This window comes from Melopsittacus undulatus, chromosome 1 (genome assembly GCF_012275295.1).
Source record: "Melopsittacus undulatus isolate bMelUnd1 chromosome 1, bMelUnd1.mat.Z, whole genome shotgun sequence".
In the NCBI taxonomy this organism is placed as follows: Eukaryota; Metazoa; Chordata; class Aves; order Psittaciformes; family Psittaculidae; genus Melopsittacus; species Melopsittacus undulatus.
In genome coordinates, this window is record NC_047527.1 from 114,079,508 (window position 1) to 114,106,996 (window position 27,489).

The 27,489-nt window shown below is 46.1% G+C and overlaps 1 protein-coding gene across 1 annotated transcript in view; it reads left to right on the forward strand.

Moving 5' to 3' along the window:
- The first annotated feature begins 9,506 nt into the window (after positions 1-9,506).
- The window catches only part of MKX (mohawk homeobox), a 45,855-nt gene continuing 27,872 nt past the window's right edge, over positions 9,507-27,489 (forward strand). The window contains exons 1-5 of the mRNA XM_034066534.1: positions 9,507-9,688; positions 11,494-11,506; positions 11,757-11,906; positions 19,582-19,735; positions 20,807-21,142. Coding sequence (XP_033922425.1) covers positions 9,507-9,688; positions 11,494-11,506; positions 11,757-11,906; positions 19,582-19,735; positions 20,807-21,142 — 835 coding nt within the window. The remainder of the gene's footprint in view (positions 9,689-11,493; positions 11,507-11,756; positions 11,907-19,581; positions 19,736-20,806; positions 21,143-27,489) is intronic.

The following is a 27,489-nucleotide window of genomic DNA, read 5'->3' on the forward strand; positions in this document are numbered from 1 at the left end:
GCTGAAGCAGGTAACTGTGGAAGTACTGCGAGGTGACCAGCACCTGAATTTGTTGACAGCTTTCAAGGAAACAATGCAACTGTGCAAACCTGAAACTGATTTTGTCCTTATGCCCTGGGGCACGTCCCCACTAATGCCAGCTGCAGTCCTTCCTGGACATGAGGGCAGCTTCTGCCCCAATCCAGCAAACACTTACTAGATGCTTAATATTACACAAAGAAGGAATGTTTGCAAAGCCAATGGGATAGCCAGTGGGATAGCCAACATTTATGCATCCAATCAATGTGCAATTTGGGTCTGAGCACTTTGTCATATTCTTGGCCTATGTTTAAAAGGGAAAAAAAAAAAAAAGATGAAACCCCACAAATCACATTCAAGCTCACAAACAGAATGATTTATTAAGAAGAAACACTGACAGGTTTTTGAATACTGAAAGGGTTGAAATAGCCTGAATAAAATAAAAATTGACACAAATTTTTACCACAATGCAAAAGGAACTTGAACTATTCTAATAAGAGTTTACTTTAATGTTCGTGCATGTCCTCACATCCTGCTTTTGGCAATAGCCAGAAAAGAACTACCGAAATACTGTGAGAAAAGCTGTTCTCATGTTATTTCTGGCCCTGCTGTAATGCATGAAATCAGGACATCTCATGAGAGAGACTGATATTCAAGATTTCAGCCTATTTTTCAGACAAAAAGGTCTGAATATATATCTCTAAATTTCTGGGTTTAGTCATGGCTAGATCTCAAAGCAACAAGAAAAGTATTCCTGAGGTCACAAGTCAAATAGTCACAATACAGAAGAAAATATAATACTTATATTCAAATAACTTGGAGGAAAAAAATCCCTGCAAAGCCAATATTCACTTAACATGCTGAGGTGCATGTCTCCTCATTCTCAGAATAACCCTTAATGCCAGTGAGGAGTCTCTGGAGCTTATACATAGGGTGGATGTGGGCTATGATTAAACCTGAAGCATTTGAAGACACCAGCGAGTGTCACAGGACTGTTACCGTGTATGTGTGTGGCTCTATCTGTCTAAAAATCATTTCTGATAAACACCTTCAGGATCCAAAGAAACGAGGGCTCTATGAACTATACGGATTCTGGTGCCCCTGCCAACTCCGAATAAATACACTGTGTGTGTAGCCAAGGTCTTGGAGAATTATTTCCTGAAAACTACTTACTTTAGAACCAGAAGGAATTAATGAAGATGTGCCAGCTATTTCCTTTGCTGGCTTGCATGCCTCAGCCTCACCAATAATAAATAGTAACGGTTTGTACATGAGTTATGCTGCTACACCTCATGTTTTGCACCTTGGAGAGAGAACCAATCCATTCTCTACACAAGCAAGAAAGCACAGAGTGTGAGTTTGTTGCCTCTCCTTGAGTATTGACATTTGAGGCTGGCAATAGCTATCAAAGCCAAACTGCATTTTGAGTCTTTGGCTCTAGCTTCTGCTAAAATAGCATTTGTGTATTTTAAAACTATTTACAGAGGTTTAACTTCAGATCCTTTTAAAAAGGAGATAATGCAGCTATCAGCACTGGTTAAACAGATTAATATGATCTGCCCAACTTTTTAGTCTGCTTGAATAAACATATTTATTATTATTGGAAAACTTTAAGAAAACTTCTAAATCATGAGAGATTTATAAATTATCAATTATGTAAGAGCTGGAGCAATGAGGAAGATGTTATGTAACTGCACGCAATAAGGAAGGAGATTTTCAAACTCAGGACGCAAACATTCATTGCAAGTCATCTTTAGAAATATCTTTCCATAACCTTATTCTATCCTCAGATTTTCTCAGGCTTCTTTTGAAGGAAACCAGCTCACTACGGGGTGACTCCTGAGCAGAGCCAGAGAGGTGGACACTGTGTGCCAGAGGGAGCTCTTCCCAAGCAGCTCTGGGTGCCGAACCTCCAGATTGACCCTTTTATAGAAACTGGCAGTAACTTTGGGGTTTTCCTTCAAGACACAAAATCCCCTCAATTATATCCATGCTGTCGAGGCAGCATGCTCCAACTCTGCCTGTCCTCTCCAGGACCCAACAGCTACTGGTGGAGCCTCTAGACATAATCGAAACCATTGAAACCCTGACTCAACCGCACAAGGTTTTATGCTGTGCAAGCAGCCAAGAGGCTGAGGATATTTCAGAGGGTTTTTTATGCAAAAACTGGAGGGCCATCAAACTGAAGCATGTTATGACTACTTCTCCCTGTTTAAAATCCTAAAAGTCAGCCTGAATCTTGTATCCTCTCTGTCTTGCCTCCGGAAAACGCCTCAGATTTGGGGTTGAAAGTGAATACACTCTGGGCTGACGTGTTGGGAGCTGCTACCCTGTTCAGAGCTTTGTCAGTACAAAGGAAAGAGGAAACGTTTCTGCTGGTATTATTAACATGTCAGTAGCACTGATAGATTCCAACTGAGATCAAGCCCTGTTGTATTAGCTGTGTGCCAAAAGCAGAGTGGGAAGCAGAGAAAGGGGAGGAAGCGTTATTATTCCCATGTTACAGCTGCAGAAGCGAGGCTCAGGGATTGTGAAATCCTCGAGGTCACACAAAACCGCATGTGGCTCGAGTGGGGAATGGAGCCAGCCCCCCACCATTGCCCCTTCCATCCCCTCACCCCACTCACATCTCCCCACCTTCCTGGGCTGGTTCATGTTTTCGGGTGTTTGGGAATGCTCCAGAGTTCGGGCTGGTGAAGTAATTCCCAGGGGACTGGCCCCTGGCAGATGCCAAATGCAGGGTCCCTGTGCATTACTGCACTGCCTTCACTCGCGCGTATGTGTGAGATGATAGTTATTTAAAGTCATGGGCTGACCTCTATGTCTGTAACACTGAAGAATATTTGTGGTAAAAATACCTGACTTTATGCTTTCCAGGGAAGCTAGATGGGAAAACAGGAATAAATAGTAGGGAATTCAATAACACAGAGTGCAGTGTTTATTTTTGCACAGGTGGCTGAAGAAAAATTTGAATTATAATATTATTATTGTTATCAGCTGTTCAACATTTATCCTTAACATTTCAAAGCAGTGATTTCTGCAAGGGGACCTACAATCATTAATGTTAAATCCAAACAAATCCACATTCATTCTCCAAATGCAGAGCAGACATCAGCCATGTGAGATAGTACATTAAATGGAACTGAATCGTTCCCTGGCCAGTAAAGGCACTGAAGATGTGAATTTCCTCAGAGAAGATTAAATAAAGATTTTAAAACTTGGTTTAAAAAAAACATGGTTATGAAAAGAACAAAATATATGTAACAGCAAAATTACTGATTTTTATTATATTGATACATTATACATAATTAAGAAAATCAGCCTCTTTTGGGACGTTTCAGCTCCTGTTTGTACAGAAGCAAAGGCTCATGTACATATTTAAGGCTTGAGTCTCTGGCTCTTTATTCCTTAGGGTTAAGTGAAAATGAGAAGCAGAGGAGGGATAGTGCAGACTGCAGCAGCCCACAGAGGTTGACTCCATGGAGGGCAGAGAACTGTAGAAGCCAGGTGGGCCATAAAAGCCATGAGTGGGGTCTCCTGTGGGGTGCACACACATCCCACCAAGGTCCTAAGAGAATGAAATGGAGAATGATAAACACATGTGAATGAAGCTTAATGAGGAAGATGCCTGATGTTAAGCTACCAACCCTGCCCCAGACAGAACTGCAGAGCTTCTCCTGCTATTTACTTTCCCCCCTAATTAACACTTAATTACACACCGTTGTCATCTGGCCCCTCTCTGGAGCCTTTTTGTCCTCTTGGCAGGTCACAGAGTCCCGACAGAGCTCAAGTTAAAGAACACTGGGAAAACATAGCTCCTGCAAGCACCATGGCCACTGCATGCAGCAGCTGAAGCACAGCAGTGGCTCTATGGAAGGTGCTTTATTTTACATGGCCCAGGGGATGGAAATCTAAAATATGCAAAGAAAAATGGAGGTGAAGCAAAGCAGAGAGAAAAAATAAAGCTCCTGAGAACCAGTCAGAAGCTTGTTTTTCTGAACCTTTAGGGCGGTGGGGAGAGGGTTCACATGGCATTAGAAAGAACTGAGATCTAGTCCTTGGCTGGAGTTATGTTTTTGTTTATTAATTCCTAGGACAAAACACGTCAAGAAGATGCAGAGCAGAACCAGGTCCTCCACCCTCCCAGATGAAGCAACATCTATGGGCTGAGATATTTTTTAGGCCTGTGGCTTGTCTGGCGGTTTCGCTGCCACTAACCCCCGTGCTTTATATCCAGTTTGAGGGTGTCACCAGGCAGACCACTCCACAGGGCCCCCTGCTTCTTAGCGGAAACAGGGGGCAGCACTGCCTGCTGATGCTCCCGAAGAGGCACCTGCTCCATGGCACAGTTCTTGTTTTCGGCTTTCTCATCAGGAGAAGTATGGTCCACCTGAAAGCAGTGAATGGATCAGATAGCAGCCTGCGGACAGCAGACCAGCTCCCTTAATGTACACTCTTCTCAGATTCCAATGTTTAAGAAATACACGAGTACTGTCTTACACTGGAGCTAGAGTCTGTAATATTGTCTCAGTCTAGTCTTGCTAGACCTGGAACTGAAACCAGGGTTTGGTTAATGGTCACGTCTGCCAGGCTGCAGGATGTCCTCTTGACAACCTTCCCGTTTAACCTTACTGTTGTCTCCTTGCTTCCCACAGTCCCTGCAGTTTGACAGTATTTATTGCCTGCTGAGCGCCACCAGCAAAGCTGCCTTAGGGACGGTCACATGTGATATTGGTGTGTTTGCTCCTTGCACACAGTCCCATTTCAGCACACCCTCCAAAACAAGTATCCATAAAGAAGAGAAATGAGGACACATTTCACCTTTCAGGTGTTCCTTTACTGCTGTTGAGAAACCTTCCAAAGCTCATTTCCATAGCACTTTGTATGCAAAAAGGCCTGTAATTATGTGGCAACCATCTCTCCTTTCTAGCAGACCAACATAATTATCTCCCCTCTCAGATGTCATATGCCCCAGTATGACCACACGACTGCTCCTAAGGGTGGAGGACTGAGCCCTCCTTACTATAAGATGGGCAATTCTAGGCAATGGGTCCTGTGAAGTGTTCAAGTGGGGCAACTCTTGCTTTCTTAGGATTATGTTTAACACCATGTTACAAGATTTAACTTCACTCCTATTTCATTTCACCCCAGTGCTTTGGGGGCTTGAGTGCTTTGAGCAGGAAGAGCCCTTGCTAAGGCTGCAGCTGTACTGGCTCTGGCTGCCCACAGAAGCAGGACAAACCCCTTTAGGCAGCATTTCAGCAAATTCGGTTAAGCAGGTTCACCTTTGTCAGGACTTTGCTCAGTGCAGACCAGGCTGCTGCCATGGATGGCAACAGGGCTCTGCAGCTGCTCTCCCTTGCGAGTGTGGCTATTTCGCAGTGCAGATAACACCTCGTTTTGCGTAATCCTAAACAATTTCTCACCTACCTGACTTCTCAGCCCCTTCAAGGTACACGCTGTAGCTATTCAGCCACCCAGCATGCCACAGCGCGAAGTGTACCAGGGACGTGAGGAAATTCTTTGAATTTCAAACATATATGTTTACTGTGGAGGAATCTGCAGCTGGAGGGGGGAGCTGTGAGAATGGAAATGTTTGCTGAAAGTGTTTAAAAAATAGCCAGAGCATGAAGCAAGGGACAAAAGCAAAGTTTTGCTGTGACTGCAAACCAGGAACAAGGACTGCATTTAGACGGGACTCTACCAAACTGGATTTGGATTGCCCTTTGCTCCTGGATGGGGAAGCAAGAGCAGGGAGAGAAGCACTCCAGCCTGCCCCATCGGTGCCAGCCAGGCCCTGAGGGGCAGCTGCCCACTGTCAGCATCTGGGCTGGAGCTGCAGCAGCCCCACTGGCTGACACATGGCTGTCACTGGGGAGCTCCATCACTTGCAGCCTCAAGAGGAAACTCTCAGCCTGACAACAACGTTAATATTTTCCTGGCTCCTCCAGTGAGTGAAACAGATTAGGCCCATGAGCACCACTTTTAGGCTCTTTCTGCACGATATCCCTTGGAAAGGTGTCTTTCTGACACTTTCTGGCATGCCAGCCTGGCCTACCAGCTGCCTGAGGCTGGACACACAGGCATGGCCTGGGAGAGGGGTATTGCAGAGACTGGCAAGAAGCTTCTTGCAGCTACAGCTCAGCAGGTGCCCAAAGCCCCCTTGCACCCCAGTCACCTGGCCCACTGAGGGATTCATGGGAGCCCCTGGTGTTCCCATCACTTGGTGCTGCACCATCCTCACGGGAGCCGGCTGTGGGCCATGGTATGCTGCCAGCAGCTATTGACTTATTTTTCCGTGCATGGCTGGGTAAGTAACCTTAATTAAAAACATGAAGCCCACAGTTTGTATCACATTTGCGATGTTAAACAAGCTCTGGAAATAGAAACCCTGTTTTCATTTAAGCTTTTCAACTGTGATCTAAGTAATAAAATATGGAGGGGGCGGGCGCGTGTGAGATTTACATGTGATGATTTGGGAGATCTCGCTGCTTTAGAGGCTTGTAAGGCGCCGCAGTGCCAACTGCTCCTGCCGCTGCCTCACCGCGCTTGGCAGCGCCTGCCCCACGCAGACACTTGTTTTTTTCCAGAGCTGCTTTCCAAATGCTGATTTCGGCTCTTGTTGCTGTGATTTATTCTGGGTGAGGGTGTGGGATCTGCCAGGCCCTCAGCAACCTGCTGCCCTGGCTGCCCATACCCTGCCTGGCACTGGGCAGGCAGGCAGGCAACATGCACTTCCACTGCTCCTGGGGACCGCAGATGACCTTGAGGACAGCCAGGCACCCTGCAAGCACAGGCACTGATTCCACAAACCCATGGCCAAGCGACACCATGGTCAGAAGGCACAGGAGAGGGTTACCTTTACCTTCCTGTTTCCTTCTGGGCCATCACATTCCCTATGGACATCCATCCCACCATGACAGGTAGGCAGGAGGGGATGCTCTTCCAAGGGCATCTACTCTGCACCCTGCCAGTGCATGGTCTGACCCTGCTCCGGTGGCTGACTCAGCCTGCAGGGTCCCCAGAGATCCCATCTGTGCCTCCCACTGGGAGTCACAAGCCAGAGCCTGTGCCTGCCCTGCCAGAGGGTCTCACTCCTGCTGTGCCAGAAGGGCTGATAGCAGGGAATGGGAACACAACAGGGCAAATACTTGTCTGAAGGCTGCAAATGCTTGAGATCACCTTCATATTTAGTTGGAGCGAGCGGGAGCCCTGAGGAGCTTGTTTTTGATCAAGACTTCCTCAGTCTTTATTTGCTGTAATAACAGTAACAGTATTTCCAAGGTCATAAACAGCAGTTGGGCATGGAAATGGCTGGGTATTTTGCAGGAAGCTCCTAATATGTCTGCACGTTAGCACAGAGGCATTCATCCCATGGTGTCCCACTTCCCCTCAAGCTATTACTGAATTCTCTGGCCAGGGAGAGGAGAGGAGCCTTGAACAGGGTTTTGCCCAAAAGCCTGTGAAAGCATGGGATGCACAGGCTGTGCAGAAACCATCTCTATTTACACTCATTTCTTTCCTTTGTTTTTTCGGCCAGGGACTAGTGACAAGTTGCTTGTGGGTTTCTTTTTCCCATTCTGGGGAGACAGAAATTTGTCCCTTAATGATGGGACATCCTCAGCACATTGCCCTTCCCCAGCCTCCCTCTGGGTTCTCTTCTGGAACCAGAGAAGTGACAACCGGGTCAGTAAAGGCCGACTCCAGAGTACCCGTCTTCCTGGGACCCTGTTTCCCAGCGCCTGTGGCTGTGTGATGTCTCAGAGAGCGGCAGAGGGGTAGGTCACAGAAAGCACCCCCAGGGCGGGGCAGAAACCGAGCGGCAGAGCCCGGGAGGGGGCAGGCGGCTGCGGGCGGAGGTTCCCAGGGCAGGAGCTGTAACAGGTGCCTGCCAGCGCCGCGGCTCCGGGACTGGGAGGACGGCAGCCTCCAGCCCGCCTGTCTCCCCCCTCCAGCGCCGAGGGCCGCGCAGAACCGCGTACCCCTCCTCGGTAGCCTCTCTGGTGTGGAAGCACGGGAGGAAATGAGGTCAAGGTGATGGAGAGAGGAAGAGATAAAGCCGGTAGCGGCTGTGCAGACTCAAGTCCTTTGGGATCAAGCGGTCCCGCACCCTGGGGACCAGGACGGGGACAGGGATCCCACGGGGAAGTGAGGTGCCGTGGGGAGCTGCTCGCAGGGGAGCCAGCGCCGCGCACGTCCCTCCGGCCCGCGGGCTCAGACGGCTGCTCCCCGCTCACCCGCGGCGGTCAAATAACGTCTGAATTACATCCTTGTAAATATTGACTGTGGCCATCTTCTTGGTTTCTGCGCACAGTAACCGAAGTGTCAAGCCCGGCGGAGCCAGTACCGGGCTCCTGCGCCTCAGGGCAGCAAGGGGCCATGGGACCCGGGGGCCCGAGGCACATCCACGGGATCGGGCCGGGGGCGCACGCAGAGCTGTCCGGCGACAGAGCATCGCGTCTCCGCGGGAGCGCGCTGATCGTGCCGAGGATGCTGAAGGGAATGGGCTGTTTCCCGGCTTGGATAGCGGTCTAATTTATAACCTTGTAAGGGGGGAATACACACACACACACAAGAGAAGACGGAAGAGGGTGGGGGGAGATGTTTTCTGGTTCACCTTAATTAAACGCCAGCGTTAATGAGCGGCGCAGGGCTGCGGCTGCCCACACTGCCGTTGCCGAGCCGGGAGTGCCCCGCGCCTCTGACGGGTCTCTCCCGCTGACAGCGTGACCCCAGCCGGTGTCCTCAGCCAGCTTTCCCGGGGGACTCCCCGTGCACACAGGGGACTGTCCAGCCGCACACTGCCGTCCACTCGGCTCCCCTCGCTGCGCTCTTGCCTCCCCTCCACGCACCGCCCCCCGACTCCGAACTGCCCGGGCGGGGGCCGTGCCCTCTCTAGGCTCTGGGGTACCCTCATCGTCCGTGACACCCTCCCCGGGGGATGGGGAGCGGCGACCCCGGCAGCGTGAGTGGCTGGGCGGCTTTGCGCATTTGGTGGTCGTTAAAAACAATTTGTTTCCCTCCCCCCTTGGGGAGGGGGAAGGGGAAAACCATTCCGGGGGAGGGGAGGGAAGGGAAAGGGGGGGAGAAAGGAAAGAGAGAGAGAGCAGGGGAGAGAGAAACACCAAACCCAACGGAAAGCCCGCGCTCCGAACTATTGCGACACGGAGCGAGGAGCGCGGCGGAGGCTGGCGGTGAGGTGCGAGCGAGAGCGGAGCGGGCTGGGATGCGGACCGGGGCTGGGAAGGAGGGGGGGGGACGGGACGTGGGAGCCGGCCGGGCCGTGGGAGGGGCGGGCTGTCCCCCCCCCCTTGGGTGGGCAGGCGGCGCCCGGTGCCTCCGCGCTGCCCCCCCGCCGGTCTCCCCGGGCGGGTCTCGGCGGTTCGGCGCGGCTGCCCGGTGACCGCTGCCGCCTCCCCGCAGCGCAGAGAGAGCTCCCGCACCTCGGAGCCGGCGGCCAGCCCGACGGCGGCCCCCAGGCCCCCACCATGAACACCATCGTCTTCAGCAAGCTCAGCGGCCAGGTGCTGTTCGAGGAGGACACCAAGGAGCGGGAGCGGAGCGCCCGGCCCTACGTGGGGGTGGTGGAGGGGCCGCACCACGCCGAGGTGCTGCTCCCCGACAGCCCGTCCATCAAGGAGAGCCTCAGCCTGCGGAACCGGCGGACGGGGTATGACAAGCGCTCGCCTGCGCGCCGTGCACCGGCTCCGCGGGGCGGCCCTGCGTGCCGCTGCCGGAGCTCACGGCCGCCCCGGAGCCGGTTTGTGTTGCGAGATGGGTTTCTAAATAGGTTCTCCTCACGTCCCCGGGTCCATTCTCCCTGGGACTCTCATTTCACAGCTCTATGGTAGGAAATTCCGGCATAGGTGATGCAGAGGCGTCCGATTGGGCTGGAATGTGCCAGACAGAGCGCTCCTGTCCTGCGGTGTTTGACCTTCCCCTCTCTGCCTCTACATAAAAACAAACCAGGGAAACCAGGGCTTGTCCGGTATGATCGGGCGCTTTATGTAATTAAATCCCCCACAATACGGGCGCAAGGCAGAACGCTGAGACCCGGTGGCCGGGAAGGCCGCGGTGCCGACCTCGCCGGCGGGGCCAGGGCAGCCAGTTCGCGGTCGGGGCCGAGACGGACGGGCGCTGCGCGGCTCCCGGCAGTTTCTCTGCCGTCCCGCGGGTTTGCAGCGCGCTGAACGAACGGACGGGAGTTGTCGGTGCTTTCCCTGAGGTGGGATTTAAGACGGATTAGCGCGATGCCAGTCAAGGGCTGGGCAGGGTGATGTTGGGATCGGTTTTGCTAAAAAGGCAGCTGAGGTTGAGCCGCCTGCTGCTCATTTTTTGTGTGCTGGAACAGGTGAAATGGGTGGTGAGCAGAGAAGACGTGTTAGTTCCGGTGCTTTGTCAGCCCTAACTCTAACGGTTAAACTGGCGAGCGCGGACCGGACATTTCGGGTCAGCTTTATAACCTAAGGAGGATAGTCAGGAGTCAGAAATCCCGAGGAGCTGCTTTCACTGCCGGATTTCCACCTTAATGATTGCATCAGCTCCTACTTTTAACGGCGGTGCTCGCTGGTAGAACGAGCAGGTTATGTTGCATCGAAATGTTATTAGCAGCCGGTAGCGGCTAAGCTGGGTTGCCAAGGGAGCCCTGGTCGAGGCAGCGACGGCGGCTGGGCTCGTTACGGCACGGCACGGCATAGCTCGGCTGGGCTCGGTGCAGCACCGCCCGGCATGACCCGGCACAGCTCGGCTCTGCTGGGCTTGGTTCAGCCCGGCACGGCGTCGTGGCGCCCCCTGCCGCAGCCGCCGGTAGCTGCCGTCTCCCGGAGCCTCCGCGCTGGTCCGCGCAGCGCTGTCCGCCGCGCGCTGCCGGCTGCAGGTCTGCTCTGGGTTTTCCCGCTTATTTCCCGGGTTTGTTCCCTGGCTTTTATTTTCAAGCTGCCTTTTTAATTATTATTATTTTTAACAAAAGGAAACCTTTTTCTTTTTAAAATTTTATTTATTTTTAACGGTACCCGAGTTTCGTTCCGCCCAGTTTAACATTTTCCCCCTTCAGGTTTTGGCCTTTGCGGGCCGCCTCGCCTCGCTGCCGGTAGCGCTGTGAACGGCACGCCGGCTGCTCCGGAGCGCTCCTTGCCGCCGGCTGCAGGCAGGGGAACAGCCCAGGAGGTGCTCGATGCCGAGAGCAAACACATTCAGGCGGGGGTCCGGCTTGGTTGGCTCCGGGGCAGCCCGCACCGCAGCCCTGTTCTCTGGGGGGTACGGGACCGGGGCCGTGCGGGGCGGGCCCTACCCTCCCTGAAAGCACCTTTGTAAACACGCCGCCCCTGTCCCGCCGGGCATCGTAAGCACCGGGACACTCAAACCCCGCACCGGCGGAGGACCTCTTCGAAGTCCCCTTAGCGGAGCCGTCCGAGCCCACAGCATCATCGCGGCCAGCGCCGGCCCAATCACTCCCATCTGGGTCCGCTCTCCCAGACCCTCACGGGGCGTCCGGGGGAGCCGCTGCCATCGCCGCCTCCTGAGCGAGGGATGCGGCGTTGGAAGACCCCGAACACTCCGTGACAACCGGGCTCTGCTGGCCCGGACAGGGTGCACCCCGGGGCGGGGATGGGTGAGGGCAGGGCGCGCCCCGGGGCTGCGGCACCCTCCGAGTAGGGTCCCCGTCCGAGGAGGGCGGGCCGGGCAGGTGCCCACTGCCCCGGCCCTCAGCGCTCCTTCTCCGCGGCAGGGCGCGGCAGAGCGGCGGGAAAGTGCGGCACAAGCGGCAGGCGCTGCAGGACATGGCGCGGCCGCTCAAGCAGTGGCTCTACAAACACCGCGACAATCCCTACCCCACAAAGACCGAGAAGATCCTGCTAGCACTCGGCTCCCAGATGACCCTGGTGCAGGTAAGGGAACCCCCTGTCCCCACCTCCAGGGACTGCTCCGGGGCACGTCGTGGATGGGAGGGACAGGGACAAGGGACAGCAGCATCTCAAGCTCCTCTGTGACCTGAGCAAGAGGCAGCAGTGGGTATCAGGGGAGACACCAGTGTGACCAGCAAGATCCTTTGCGCATCTGTCCCTCTGCCCTCCCCAAGGCTTCCGTGGCAGCAGGACTGTATCCGCCAAATAGGAATCCCCACACTCTCTGAGGAGGTGCTAAAGATAGTCGGCAAAAGGTGTGTGCTTTCCCTCCTAGGAAAAGGTCTTCGTCCTTTAATCTCATTCATAAATGCAGTGCAAATATGTTTGCAGTCTTTAAAAATCTTCAGGTAAAGAAAAGAGTAATGGGAGATTTCAGGACAGAATAGGAATTGCTGAGGAAACTGTTGGGAGCTACTCCTTTCCCTTTTGAAAACGAGCAAGAATAGGAACAGTTATGTTGTTCTGAGAATAATCGTCACCTGTTGCACAGCTGTTAGTATTCCCATGCAAATTGTGTGCAGCGGCGCAGCGTGTGCTTCACAGTCTTACAGGAATTATCATCACAGCGTAATTAGATGTGGGGAGTAATTGTTTTGCTCTCAGGTACAGCTCCACTGGAATGACTGGCAGTTGGGTTGCAGCAAGAGGCATAAAACTGGCTGCAAATGTTCATAAATCTCACTTCTTTGTTCTCGTTGCCATCTGGCTCTCTGCTGAAGTAGGTGGTTAAATGCTCTCAGTTGCTGAGTGATGCTATCTCAGGTCTGGATGCTGCAAAGATTTATGCATTGTGAGTAATCTAATTTCCTTGCTGCAGGCTACTGCTAGGTGCATAAAATGAAACACATGTGTTTGCAGGATTAGGTCCTCAGCACTCTGCCTAACACATTATGTGTCACTTTGCAAAGGACATGGAGAGAACGAATAAAATACTAGAAAAAGAAAGTGGTAGTTCAGCATTATTAGTTTGTGTGCTCCTTCAAAAAAGTGTGTGCTATGCACTTTCATCCTAGTAACAGCAAAATAGGAAACTTCTACACGTTAGTACTTCACTGTGAGACTGTTGCACTAGAAAAAACACTATAGCTTTGACAAAAATAATATTAATGTCTCAGAAAATGCCAGTTATAACTGGAAGATACAGTTAAAACAACTTCTCTTGCTTTCAAAAAATACACATGAAAGGTTTGCTCAGACTTTTAAAATATGATTACATAAACACTATCCATTCAATGCCACATTCAATAGGAGTACTTTATTGGACTATGGCTTTTAGAACATTCTTGTATTTTTCATGATTTAAAACATACATCCAGAATACATGTTGGGAGACTTTCACACTAATGATATTTGGGGACTTGTGACGGCTTTGGTAAATCGTGACAGGAATGTGAGATATGCTATGTTAGCCTCTATAAAAGCATCAAGTGAGCCATAGCCACTGCTCCAGAGAGTTTTATGATCTGTGTAAGGTGTAGAATAAAATTAAAAGGAATCACAGAGGGCTACATTTATGTGCGTTAGAGCCCCCTGACTCTAGTGGATTTACGCTGAAGCTGACTTGAGTAGCCTTATTTCTACAAACTTTAATATCTGACAGAGCTGTGCAAACCAGCACATCTATCTTCAGTTACAGAGGCACACCATCTAAAAGAAACCACAGATGTTTCTTCTATCATTTGGGTGCAATGCGCTTTTAATACAGAAATACAATAGCATATGTACAAGAGGTAAATACATATGTCTGGCACCAGCAATAATTCCTGAGCCTGGAAGAACAAAACAACACACACCCCACATCTACTTTTCAGATGACCAGAAAGAACAAGACTGTAATCCAGATCAAAATTCTTGTTTTCTGAGAGTGAGAGAGCAAGCGCCAGGCTGTGATCTCAGTCACACTGGGCACATCTGAAATAGCTTCCCTGAAGGCTGAGCTGTTTCAGCAGAGTGGTATTACCGAAAGCAGGCTTGGGTCTGGGCTTCGGTATCTGTTGGAAAGATTTGCTTCTGCCCCAGGAGGGCCGCTTTGCAAAAGCATCATCCATGGTCTCCTGTGATTGCTTTTCTAATCTAGCAACACCAGACATCACTGGCAAACCAGGAGCTGGTGTATGATGTTTTCTCCGCGTTTCATGCCTTCACGTTCGCTGACGTGTCTCCTGTTTCCTACTCTTCTTCCATTGTTGAGTGCTGTCCTGTGGCGTTTGCTCTTGGTTGGAAATGCATGCTTGTCCCCACATCTTTCAAATCCTGCGGAGGCTGTTGTCTGCTGACAGCTGTTACCTCTTCCCAGCATCCCTCGTGTGCTAACGCCTTGTCATTGGAAGCCCTAGGAAAGGCAGAAGATACTGTTGAAAATTCCTTTTGAGTTTCTGCCAAAGTGCCATTTAGAGAATGAATAGTTGGGGTTTTTTTTGGTTTTCACCTGACTGCTGACCTTAGAAAAAGTCTTCAGCAGCTGCCTGGAAGATAATGTTGGTCATGAGAAGCATTGATGATATAGTTGTACCTCTTCTCCACATGCTTTTCTTTCATTTAATGAACCTTATTCCAGTATGTACCATCTATCCAAAGGAGCTTTTGCAGGACTGTAGCACAGATAAACCCAATCCTTCTGTGAGACAAAGAGTTCAACATCCAGCCCTGTTTTCCTCTGTTACCATTAGGACAGTGTCTGCATGAAAGTAAGCTTACTTTCGTTAGCTTTGTTATCACCCAGTTTATTCCACCTCACAAATACTTTGGCTTATCGTCCTGTTCCTGGGAGCAGGGGGGCTGTTCCTGTTGCATGTCCATCTGCACTGCAGAAGGAAATTCAAACTCTTCCAAGGAGGTAGGATTTCACAGGCATCATAAATCATCTTGTTTCTTAATAATATGTAGCAGCGAAACCTGGGGCAAATTCTGGGCTTATTCCTTAGCAGGCCAATGATATCTTCAGGAGTCCTCAAAGCAAATGTTATTGCAGCTTTTAGTCTAACAGTCCAAAGTTTTCTACTTTCCCAACTGCCAAAGCAGGAAACCAAAACAGCAATATAGTTTGAAAAGGCATTTTATGTTTTACTGCAATTAGATTCCAATTCAGAATCCAATAATTTGTCCTATTAGTACGCTATTAATATGCTACATTTTCATTTGTATTACTACCACAGTGCTTGATTTATTTTATTTAAATTTTGGTTCATATGTTCTAGTAAAATAAAAAAGAAAAATGGCTGTATATTCCTTCCAGGAAGAAATATGAATGGCTGTATTGTTGAAGAGAAGCTTTTTGCAATACTAGGATTGATATATTGGTCATGAGCTGCTATGGATTTAATAGTATTCAGATTCATAAAGGTATATCTGGATTACAAGAGGAGGAAAATCGCTAGATTTCTGTTCCCTTTCTGAAACTTTGGCCACTCTTAAGCAGTGAAGCAGAACAAATTACAATAAAACTAAAAAGTCTCTTCAGAAGTAAAACCAGAGGGCCAATATTTCATTATGCCAATATAAGTACCTGATGCTCTTCGGAAATGACTGAGTTGCTATAAAATATGAATGTTGGAAATCACATCCATTATCGTTCTCCTTGGGTTTTGTCTGTTTACTTTTTGAAGAACTACACGATCGTTACTTTACAAGAATAGTGAGTTTCATCATGCCTTTTTTTTCAAGATACTTAGTTCTTTGTGAGGTTTCTGAGAAAAGGATTTTCTCATTGGTTTTTATGTAAGTCATTGTTTTGGTTTTCTTTTATTATTCTCAGAGTTCATGGTAGTGTAAGTTGGGACCATGGTAAAGGATGGATGGCTTTTGGCAGCTTTATTTTTTTTCTTCTTGTAATGCTTAAGTAAGTGTGGTGCAAACAGGCGCTTGTAGTGAGTGGCACTTACAGCAGTAGGCAGACAGCTTTTGGAAGACCACATGATGCACAAGGTAGCATTTGGGCTGCTTGAACTTAGTGACAAACTGGCCTTGGCTTTAAAGGAGCCAAGAGCAGCCTGTAATAAGTGTTTCTGGAGTGAGTTTGCTGCTTTGTGCTCTAGCAGAAAGCTTCCCTTGTAAATGTTGACTTCAGATGCTTTCAGAATCATAGAATCATAGAATTGTTTAGGTTGGAAAAGGCCTTAAAGATCATAAAGTCCAAATGTTAACCTAGCCAAGTTCATCACTAAACTACGTCCCTAAGTATCACATCTACCATCTTTTAAGTACCTCCAGGGATAGTGACTCCACCACTTCACTGAGCAGCCTGTTCCAATGCTTCACAACCCTTTCGGTCAAGAAATTTTTCCTAATATCCAGTCTAAACCTCCCCTGGCACAACTTGAGGCCATTTCCTCTTGTCCTATCACTTGTTACTTGAGAGAAGAGACCAACACCCGCCTCACTACAACCTCCTTTCAGGTAGCTGTAGAGGGTGATAAGGTCTCCTTGAGCCTCTTTTTCTCCAGGCTAAATGACCCCAGTTCCCTCAGCTGCTCTTCATAAGACTGCTCTCTCGCCACTTTGTCAGCTTCATTGCTCTTCTTCGGACACACTCCAACACCTCAATGTCTCTCTTGTAGTGAGGTGCCCAGAACTAAACACAGTATTCGAAGTGCAGCCTCACCTGTGCTGAATATAGGTTAACAATCTCTTTCTGATCCTAGCCCTTCTGGCTATGCTATTTCTGATACAGGCCAGGATGCTCTTGGCCTTCTTGGCCACCTGAGCACAAGCTGGCTCATATTCAGCCGGCTGTTGGCCAGCACCGCCAGGTCCTTTTCCTCTGAACAGTTTTACAGCCACTTTTCCATAAGCAGGTTGGTGTTGCACAGGATTGTTGTGACCCAAGGGCAGGACACAGCACTTATTAAACCTTGCACCATTGGCCTCGACCCATCAATCCAGCCCGTCCAGATCCCTCTACAGAGTCTTCCTATACTCCAGCAGATCAACAGTCCCATCTAACTTGGTAGGACAACATCTGCAAACTTACTGAGGGTGCACTCAATCTCCTCATCCAGATAATTTATAACGGTATTAAGCAGAACTTGCCCCAATACCGAGCTGAGCCATGGGGAACCATTTGTGACCAGCTGCCAACTGGATTTAACTCCAGTCACCACCAGTCTTTGCGCCTGGCTGTCCAGCCATCTAGTATACCCAGAGAAGAGTACTCCTGTCCGAGAGATGAGCAGCCAGTTTTCCGAGGAGGATGCTGTAGGAAATGGTGTCAAAAGCTTCCCTGAAGCTTTTGGTAGGTAGACAGCATGGAAGCAGATCATGTTAGTCAAGCAGGGCCTGCCTTTCATAAATCCATGCTGACTGGGCCTGAGCACCTGTACGTGCTGTGTAATGGCACTGAAGATGATCTGTTCCATAAAGAGCACGAGGACAGGGTGCAATATATTTGTCTCATTAGGAGATAATGATCAAATACTACTATTTCCTCCTCTCATAGCAGAAGACTTAAAAATATGATTCATCTTTTCATATTGATATGCAGAAAGCAAAGCATTGGCATGGGAAGAATGAGCCCAAAATAAACCAAGAGTACCATACAAAAATCACTCCTGCTAAATTTAATTGCTTTTATGTATGAGTCACACTAATACTACCCATCTTTCTTTTCTGTACATGGCACTTCACTGATGAAATATTTCAGTATGTAATGAAATGGAGCATAATGAAATTTTTCTCATGAGAGGTTGGAAAGCTGTCAGCTTTGTAAGAAGCTGCAGTAACTGCTGTAACATTCAGTGAGACTGTGGATTGATCCATCTCTATCATTACATACTTGATTTCAAAGTTACACTAAATCATGCAGCAGTCAGGTGACTGCTGCTTCAGCTGAACAATCTGGAGTGAGTTTGTTAACAGCTTCAGAATGTGGATGAATTCCAGTCCACCCTTTCTCATTTATTATAATGATTGCTGTGTCAGTGTGGTGAATATAAACAAGTAGCCTTGGAAGAGAATGAAAATTACTTGCTCTTCTCTGTGAGCTACACTTTTGGTCTTCTAACCTGTTGCAGTAAACTACATGGTGTGTAAACTTAGGTGTTTGGCATCTGAACACTGATACAAGGCTCACTGTTATTTTGGGTGAAACCCTGTTTCATGCAAACATTAAGTAAAACCACAGTGACAGGGTAAAGGTACTAATTTCTGGGTGAGAGTTTAAACTGAGATTTTGTTTTCCCTTTAAGCAGATAGTGTTTATTTTTCTTATAATCACCCTAGAAGAGATTATCGATACAACATAATCAGCCAAATACTTCTGTGCAGTTTATACAACCTGAGCTACAATAGACAGATGACAAAACTAAGGCCAAAATCCAACACTGAGGTCTACAGTTTGGCTTTCTGATAGGTGGGGTAGCATGTATTGATAAGTTATGTGTTAACTTGCTTTTTAGGTTAGCATAAATTAAATGGTATGATCATTCCCAGGTCAGAATATGACCGCAGTGGTCTCCAGCTTCCTCTATGTGAACTTTCACAACACAAAGATGTGAGTGGGACTATAGACTCCCTACATTCTTTACATTCTCCTTTGCAAGTAATGCTACTCTACCTCTGTCTTGCAGAGGTCATGTCAAAATACACTTATTCCTGCAAGGAGTAAATAGCATTTTAAGACCTGATTTATCATTAAACAAATATTGTTAGAGTGTAGGTAGCTTGCCTCTGCTATCTCTTGTAGTAAGGTTATGCTAAGGTCACCCTGTCAGTATCAAGTATTTCCTATTTTATATATTTTTAAGTTACAGTAGAACCAGGGCCAACATTTTCTTAGGTATGCTTTCATGCTAAGTTGCTGCAAGTACACGCATCCCACTTGGTGGTTTAATTAGCACTGCTGGCTCAGATGACTGTACTTGCTCTTTTGCTGCTATGGTGCCCGAAGCACTGTGAAATCTTGTGTCTGAGCCTTTGTGGTGACCCTGTATGCTAGAAGGATACCAACATGCATCCCTTTTGTAATGTCGAACTCTAAAAAACACTGCAGCTGAGAAGGAATACAAGCCAGTTTCTTGTTTAGTAGTCCCCTCATGAAGAATATGCATCCTCAGTGGTTTTTAGGGTTTCCACAACAGAATTCACAAAAACTGCTGCTCTGTAGAGCAAATGGTTGATTTCTGCAGTGACTCCAAGTACATTGGCACATTGTATTCTGTGTAAGACTTTCCTGATACCCACTCTCTGTCATACTTGGAGTACTTATAAAACATGAAGGAGAATTTGGGCTTTTATGTAATCAAATTTAGAATGTTTTTTTTCTCTTCAACAGCTTTATTATAGCCTACATAAATGTCAAAGGCAGATTACCAGACATTACCTATTAATTTGAACTTAGGATATTAGCAGTATATCAAAGGTTCATATTAAAAGTTCAGGGCAGTATCTTTAAAACAAAAAAGAAAGATTAGTATAAAAGGAGGATTTGGGAACACCTTAATTAAAACTTTGTTCATAATGAGGGTTTGCTAACACTTGTGAAGGGTGGGAAGCCTGAAACTGCCTTTCTGTCTGGGGCTCCTGCTCTGCTCTGGAACATGGACTTTTGTTCATGTTTCCCTTGTTTGCTGTTTTCTTACATAAACCTCATGAAAACTCTATGGGTTAAATTTGTTTACTTGCATCATTTTCAAAGGAAACTAATACATTGTTTTGTGTGTAGGTATCCAACTGGTTTGCCAATGCAAGACGTCGTCTGAAGAATACTGTCAGGCAACCAGATCTTAGCTGGGCTTTACGAATAAAACTGTACAATAAGTATGTTCAAGGAAATGCTGAACGACTCAGCGTGAGCAGCGATGACTCATGCTCTGAAGGTTTGTTGACACTCTTCTTATCAGTTTTAGACCGATTAAAATGTACTTAGAAAGTATCAGGTACCTTACATTAGCTCTGATTCCTCACAAAACATGCTCTGTGCTGTATTTGGGTCCCAGATACTCCGCAGCCTTTTAAAGTGGGACTGTGTAGGTTAATCAGGGGCACAGTCTGGTTGTGTATTATAGCATTGTTACTAGAAAAATAGTCGTTAGTTCATTAGATTCTACAAGCCTATTCCTTTAATCTGCATTAAAGGAAAAAATTGGTTACTCTTGTTGGTTTAAGGAAACGAGAAATCTCTTGACTGTTACTTTCCTTGATGTAAGGGCTATAGCAATATCACATCACTAACAAGATAATCTGATTAACAAGAGAATCTGATTAACTTCAGTGAGGCTTATTGTATGGTAGATTGAATATTACTATTATTTATTTTATGTATTTTGCCATCAGTTTATATCCTTTATATCCTGAAATTCTCTCTTTCATATAAGTGAACAGATGCAGGATTTTTTTAAGTAACACCCTGTGTTTTTTAATAGAACATTTCTATTAATTACATCTGTGGGTACATTTTTAGTTGGATGTGACATGGAGGTACATTGACAGGAACAAATGCTATAGAAAATTGTCAGAAATCTGTATGTGAATTTTTAGAAGAGTATGTTTCAATTACCTTCGTTTCAGTTTGTATAATACTGTAGTATTCAGGAGAACCAATTTTCAAGTTAGAACTCAGCTTATTCACACAGATTTTTAAATGCTTATCAGTGATTTAGGTCACTTCTCAGTTTTTCTTCCACCTGCCTTGTATTACTCATGAACAAATTAGACAGAGGCTGGTTTCTAAGTTAATTAATTTGGAATAGCTGGAACATCTGAGAACCCTGGGAATTGCTGTGAGCAATGTGTGAACAAAAGAAAATGAAAATAATTTTCTAAAGCTGAAAGCTAAAATTATTGTCTACTTTTAGCTATATTTATAACATTTTGAAACATGTAGAGGAAGCTTCTTGTTAAATATTAGGTATTTGATGTGTTCTGCACCTTTGTTCTTTTGTTTTCAGATGGGGAAAATCCTCCAAGAAACCATATGAATGAAGGGGGATATAACAAACCAGTTCATCACACTGTGATTAAAACTGAAAATTCAGTAATAAAAACAGGAGTGAGACCAGAAACAAGTGCCAATGAGGATTATGTGTCACCCCCCAAATACAAAAGCAGCTTATTGAATCGTTACCTAAATGACTCATTGAGACATGTCATGGCTACTAATGCAGCTATGATGGAAAAAACAAGGCAAAGGAATCACTCCGGTTCATTTAGTTCCAATGAATTTGAGGAAGAATTAGTGTCTCCATCATCATCAGAGACAGAAGGCAATTTTGTCTACCGGACAGGTAAGGGACTCTTTCTGCATCATTTCTAATACAGTCAGCTTTGATGGACTGCGTCACTTGAAATGAGTGTCGCCTGATCATGCCTTTTATGAGAGTGGATAACTCCTATCCTTCCTCTCATATGAGAGTGGATAACTCCTGTCCCTAACTAGAGAAGCTCTACCTGCAGTATTGTAGTTAAATGCTTTTACTGACTGCTAATGAAGCTGGAGCTATGGGGCTGAGTTTTGAAATGACACCTAAAGGCTGGTTTTTGGAACTTTAAGACAAGCCTAAAAAAGGAGAAAACTTCTAAAGTATGGGAGGACTAGGGTCTGATTAGAACAGTCACTAGGTCTAGTGGAGGACTGGTGCCCTGGCTGGGAGGAAAAGAAGGGCTTTGAAATGTCAAGGTGGCTATTCGTGGAACTTACATGAGCCATATGCCTCCCATGCATGAACACCTTCCCTTGTTGTGCAGCATCTTTTCTGTCCTCAGAGTGTTTTGTCCAGTGCATTGCCCTTTAGTGTACATGTATCTCTTACAAATACATGGATTAGTTTAGAGCAATTTCTGCATCATTGTCCAGAGATAGTGCACTGAGCTAAGGGGCCACAGACTTGACCATTAAATATCTTGGCTTAGTGTTCTTTTGAAGAGTTACACATCATTTATTATTTTAATCTTATCAATAAAAATATAAAAGAATGATTTATATCATGTGCTTTGTTACCAGTCAGAGGAAGGCACATGGGACTGCCTGCTTCATGCCAGTAAATTGCTGTAAATCAGAGTGAGATCAGGACTTGCTCAGTCCCCATGGGGCAAGGAGTCCTGGAAGGCTCCTCTTGTGAAATTTGTTCTCTATTCCTGTGGGGCATAAGGCAAAGGCTGTCTGTCCCCTTATCTTTCTAAAAAATGAGGTTTTGCATCCCAAGTTCTGGAGGTCTCTGCCAGCACCTCAGGGTTTACAGCCATCACAGCAATGCTTCGTGTTGTCCAAGGGACTTTCTCATGGGGGTTATTCTCCCAGGGACTACCCTGTGGACAGCTTTGCTTTTGGGATGGATGAATATTGATTAAAAGCACTGGGGGGCTTCCCACTGAAGTTCATACACATTTAGATTTGTTGGCTCCCCTTGGCTTCTCTGGCAAGCAGGTGCAGGTGACCCTCACCTTTAAAACCTCTGAAGTTTTCAGTCTTTGCCCTCTCTTTTCTGGCACATTTCATGTGTTTATTTGCTCCTGTAGAGGGGCCACAACGATTTCAGGAGGCTGAATGTGCTGATGAGCACAGAGGGACATAAGTGTGTACAGCTTGTCAGGGGATAACTGAGGTGCCCTTTGGAGAAATGAGATCACTTGGGGAGCGAGAATAGTGCAAGCACGATGAGTAAGTTTCAAAATTAACTCTCTCTACTCATTCAGCTTTATTTTCCAATATACCAAATGCATTTGGACCACATTATGGGCATATTGTCTGCCAAGTTTTATTTTTAAGTGAAAAGTTGCTCAAGAACAGATGCAGCAGCTCAGATATGGAAACTTCTGTTTTTCTGTACTTTTCTATGCTATAACTTAAAAATGGACACGACGACTTCTTAAAAATTGTAATAAATTTGCTACTGGATTAAGTTCTTCTTGCCAAGTTTCAAGCTGTACTGAAAAACATGGTCATTAATGGGAATGCTGAGACAGGCACACTGTAACTGTGTGAGTTCACAAAAACTGGTGTATTTGTCCTTAAGGTTCATAACTGACATTCCTGGAACTCCTCTTGAGATTCTATGTAAGTTGGTTCCTAGATATCTTTGTTAGTGTTTTGAAGTGCTATGGCCTTTGATGTGAACACACCAGCAGCTCTCAGGATACAGTTTTATTCTTTCTACACTTCCAAAGCAGGCAAGCAGTAGCCTGCTGATAGAAAAAGATCATTTGCACATACTTTATTATTTGGTATATCCTTCTTATATATGTGTGTGCATTCAGGAAATAATGGGTACAAATATGCTTTTTCCAGCTGCAAAATTACAGTATTAATTAATGAATTTCTAATGATGTTATGCAGAAACTGAGCCCTTCATGAGCAAAGCAGATATTGTAAAGTTATCGTTCATTCATAAAACCTGTTTACAAATAGTTTAAATTATCTAAATAATTGTTAGATACGAAGAGATAAATAAGGGTGTTTTACTTTTTTATGTCTTTTCTCTGTGATTTGCATAACTGGGGTGGCAGTTTTGAGTGCAGTCATGTAGCAGAGCTGTATCTATGTTCTCAGAAATAGCTGTAATCCATTTGGGTTAAGTAAAATAACAGGGTATGGCGGACTGCACCACTCATACCTTCCTGAAAGCAGCAAGTGTGTTTTTAAGTGAGGTACCACCACCTACAAGGAGGTCCCCACTGAAATTTTTTGTTAAGCGAAGCAGCTGATTTTTAACACAAAGGGGTTGAAGCAGAATTGTGAAGTTCCTCCTGGATGTTTTAGTTTATAAAGACAATTTGAGTGGTATTTAAAAACAACACAGGGTGGAAGGTGATTGACATTTTATTTTTGAGATATGTTTGGCAAGGTTGCTGTGCTCCTAAGAGCAGGCGGCCATTGGCATTGAAGCAAGTTGCTCATTGTGGTTTCACTGGAAAAGGAACTTTTCATAGTAGATTGTGAGTAGAAGGCTTACTCACTGCATCTGGTTCATGTTACGGGCCAGACCCCGAGTTCGGGTACATCAGTGTGTCTGGAGCGACTTTGCTCACCCAGTGCCCAGGGTCAGGGTGGCCACGAGTGCCTTAATAGCCTGTGCCAAATTAACAGGGTACAAGTGCAGTGTCCAATGACAAAACCGAGAAATTATGGTTTAAAAGTTTATAAGGAAAACGGGCTCTACAGTTTCCCATTGCAGTCATTAACATGCTTATAAACACAGGACCATATGCTACTCTAGCTTCTTGCAACTGGGAAATCCTGGGTAAAGATCAAGGACAGGCTATATAACTGACTGTCAGGAGAGCAGCCTCATTTTATACCTCTGCACAATTGCGAGTTCATGGAAAGCAGCTTTAGTGCTGGGGTGAGAGCAGCAAATCCCGAGCTGGGGGCCTCACAGGTGCAGTGGCCATACTGCTGCTGCTCCCAGCCACTCCATACCACTCTGGCTGCATGTCCTGGGAAGCTGGGGAGCTGCAGCGGGACGTGGCACAGGCAGCAGGGAGAATGGAGCAGCTGGGAAAGAGCGCAACTGTACTTGGATATGTCACATATGTGAGCGTTTCTGTCGTAAGGTGATATGCTTATGTATATAACGTGACATACGTGAATGTGCTCACTTAAGGCAGAAAATTTCAGTTTGGATTAATCATAGTGAAGGTATAATGTATAAATATATATAATTGGTCAAATATGTGTCTTAAACTGACCACTGAAAGGCTTGGTTCAGTGTTTGTGTTTAGTTAAAAATCAATGTTGGAGAACAAGTTTTCATTAACTCCTTGGCATGCTGTCATTCACAGCAGGTTCTCTGTGTGACAGGAATAACCAAAACCAGACTTGCCTATCTGTATTTGTTGTACAAATGCACGCAGGAACAACACTCTGCAACAAGCACCCCAGAAATCTATAAAGAAAAGATCTAATGATGTTTATAGTGAGACTGGGCATAAATTTAAAGCGGCAGCAGCAGTCTTTGGTTTACGGATCACTAAGATGCTGACTTTTCCTGTAATCACACTGCAGTGCTCTGTGGGTACCGGATCATCAGTCACCTGTGGGAACAAAATGTTCTGTATCATTACAGCACAAGGAAATGAAAAATCCCAACTTTCTGGGATATCGCTGTCTGGTGAGCTGCGCTTGGTGAATGAAAGCAAAAATTAAAATGAGAAAAAGAGAGATGAAATGGCAGGACAGGGAGTTTTCTAACTTCTTTTCTGCAGGCAGATTTTCATTGATTTCACTTTATATGTTACTTAGCACAGTAGAAAAGCCAGAACAAATAAAAATGGTGAGGAAACTAAAGACTTGCAGGCCTGAAAGGAGGGTGGATTTTAAATAAACTCATGAATGGTTGATTTTTGAACATGTTTGATCTCTATTTTTAGATGTTTATACTCAGGAGTGTGCTCTGTTTCTGATGTTTTCATTACTACTGCCTCTTTCTTTCCTCTCGCCTTTCCTACTTTCATTTGGATCTTGTAAAGTTTGTGATTTATAAAGCATGATCCTGGGTCATTTATTGCAGCCCATTGAGCACCTCTGATGAGACTCTCAACACACTTCAGAATCAGGCCCACATTCATAAAGAGCGCTTAAATGTAAGGCTATAGTCATGCACATAAGTACTGTAGAGAAGCACACGCAGGCTGCAGAACTGCAGAACAGCACTGTGATTTTGTGTGGTCCTTGCCAACTTTTCCTCACAATTTAACATTTCTAGAAATTAACATGTAATTTAAAAATGAGCTATAAAATTTAAAAGCATAATATGAACACAATGGAACCTGTTTTTAGAGACAGCTCAAGGGACCTGCAAAAACCGCTAGTACCAGGGACTTTTGTAAGTTTGATCTAAATCGTGCTGGAGACCTTGGGGATACTTTGAAATAAATGGTAACCTGGGAGAGCTGAAGGAGGTCCTTATTGCAAATCCTAATGTCATCCAGAAGTGAAATGGAAAAGGAGAATGTCAAGTACAGTATTAAATGCACACAGCAGCATAACTGCAATTTGAAGGTTACATGGTTAAGATCCTATTTCTGTAGGAATTTTATTATTACATGACCTGATTCGTCAACACTGAAATAGCATGGAATTGAGAATTGAGGAGAGGATTGCGTTTAATTTGCTGTTCTGTTGTTTTTTTCTGAAGAAAGATTAAAAGGAAATGGCTTTACTACAGGGACAATGTCAGGTTTAATATACCAGATGTGACAACCCAAACATGAGAATGTGAAAGATCCTGCCTGTTCCCTGCTAGTTAAATTGTTTTTTTTTTTTTCACTTTCTGTATTTCTTACAATTTGAACAGCAAAAATCAAATAAGATTTTTTTTTTAATTCCTCTTAGTCTTTTGTTTCTTAGTATTTGAGCTGCAGGGGGAATGGGTCAGGATTATTTCCACATGACCCTGGAAAACAGTGCTTCATCGAAACTGAATCTTTTTTTTGTGGAAAGGTAGGAGTCTCAGCCTCTCTCAGGTGGGGGAGCAGGGAGTGCTGGCTGGGCTGGGAGCATCGGTGGTGCTGGGGACAGAGCACCCGTGCAAAAGCCTGGGCACCCCAGGCTTGTGGGCAGGCAGGGGAGAGCTTTGCCTAGAGCCAGTCCTGTGGGGAGGAGAAACAGAACGCCTGGCAGCTATGGCTTTTCTGAGCCATTTCTCTCCACTCCCTGCTTTTAATGGTCAGTGTGGGAAAAGAGTGCTTGTTTTCTCACAGGTGCTGGGTGCAAACACTGCATCCTTGTTTTATCTGTTTGTTTACAGATGCAAATGACTATGAATATTTTGAGCTTTTTTTTTTTTTTTTTGGAGTTTAGGCTATGTGCAAGTCAGATGTGCTTCTAATAGCCGCATGTTCGTGGGCATAATTCAGGTATAATTGCTGTGGAGACCCCATGCAGCAGAGGGGGTGCGCCTCTGCTGGTTTTGCTTCTGTTGATGTCATGGCCAATTTTCCATGTCCTTCAGTAAAAAATAGCTCAAGCCAGTTGTTTGGCTGCAGAGGATTTTCTTCAAGTCAGTTTGTGTCGGGACTCCTGACAGCTTTATCATTGCAGAGAATAAGATGTTCTTGCATGAATGATTTGAAATGGAAAAGATGACAGCATCTGACCAGAAAATCAGAGAGATCAAAAAAAATCAGGGGATAAGCCATGTTTCCATGGCCACAGGTTGCTGCTGCCTATGCCGGTACAGCAGCTTGCCTCTGTTTCTCTGAGACCATTAAAAATTCCCCAATGCAAGTATTCACAGCAGCAGCCAAAAAAGCAGCAGACCCCTGCGCTTGCCTAAGGTCTCTCCCAGACACAGCAGGAAAAATGCATGGTGCTGTCACTGATGGCTAACAATGATATATTTTAATACTTGTCTTTATAGTTAGCCAGTGCTCCAGGCCTCAGTGAGTGCTGTTCCCCAGCAAGCCTTGGACTGCATTCATTTAGTGAAGGTGTGTGTTTAAGAAAAAAAAAAAAAGAAATAATTATCCCCATTTTCCCATTGTTCCAAACTTCTTTAGAATTATACTTGGTCTTAAAACCTGGGGCCAACCCAAATCTGAATGTCTCAGGAAATTATGTGCATGGAAAAGCACATGCTCATAAATCAGACTGTTTTCCAGTTTTAGCTGCAGACTGCATGGCTAGTAATGAATA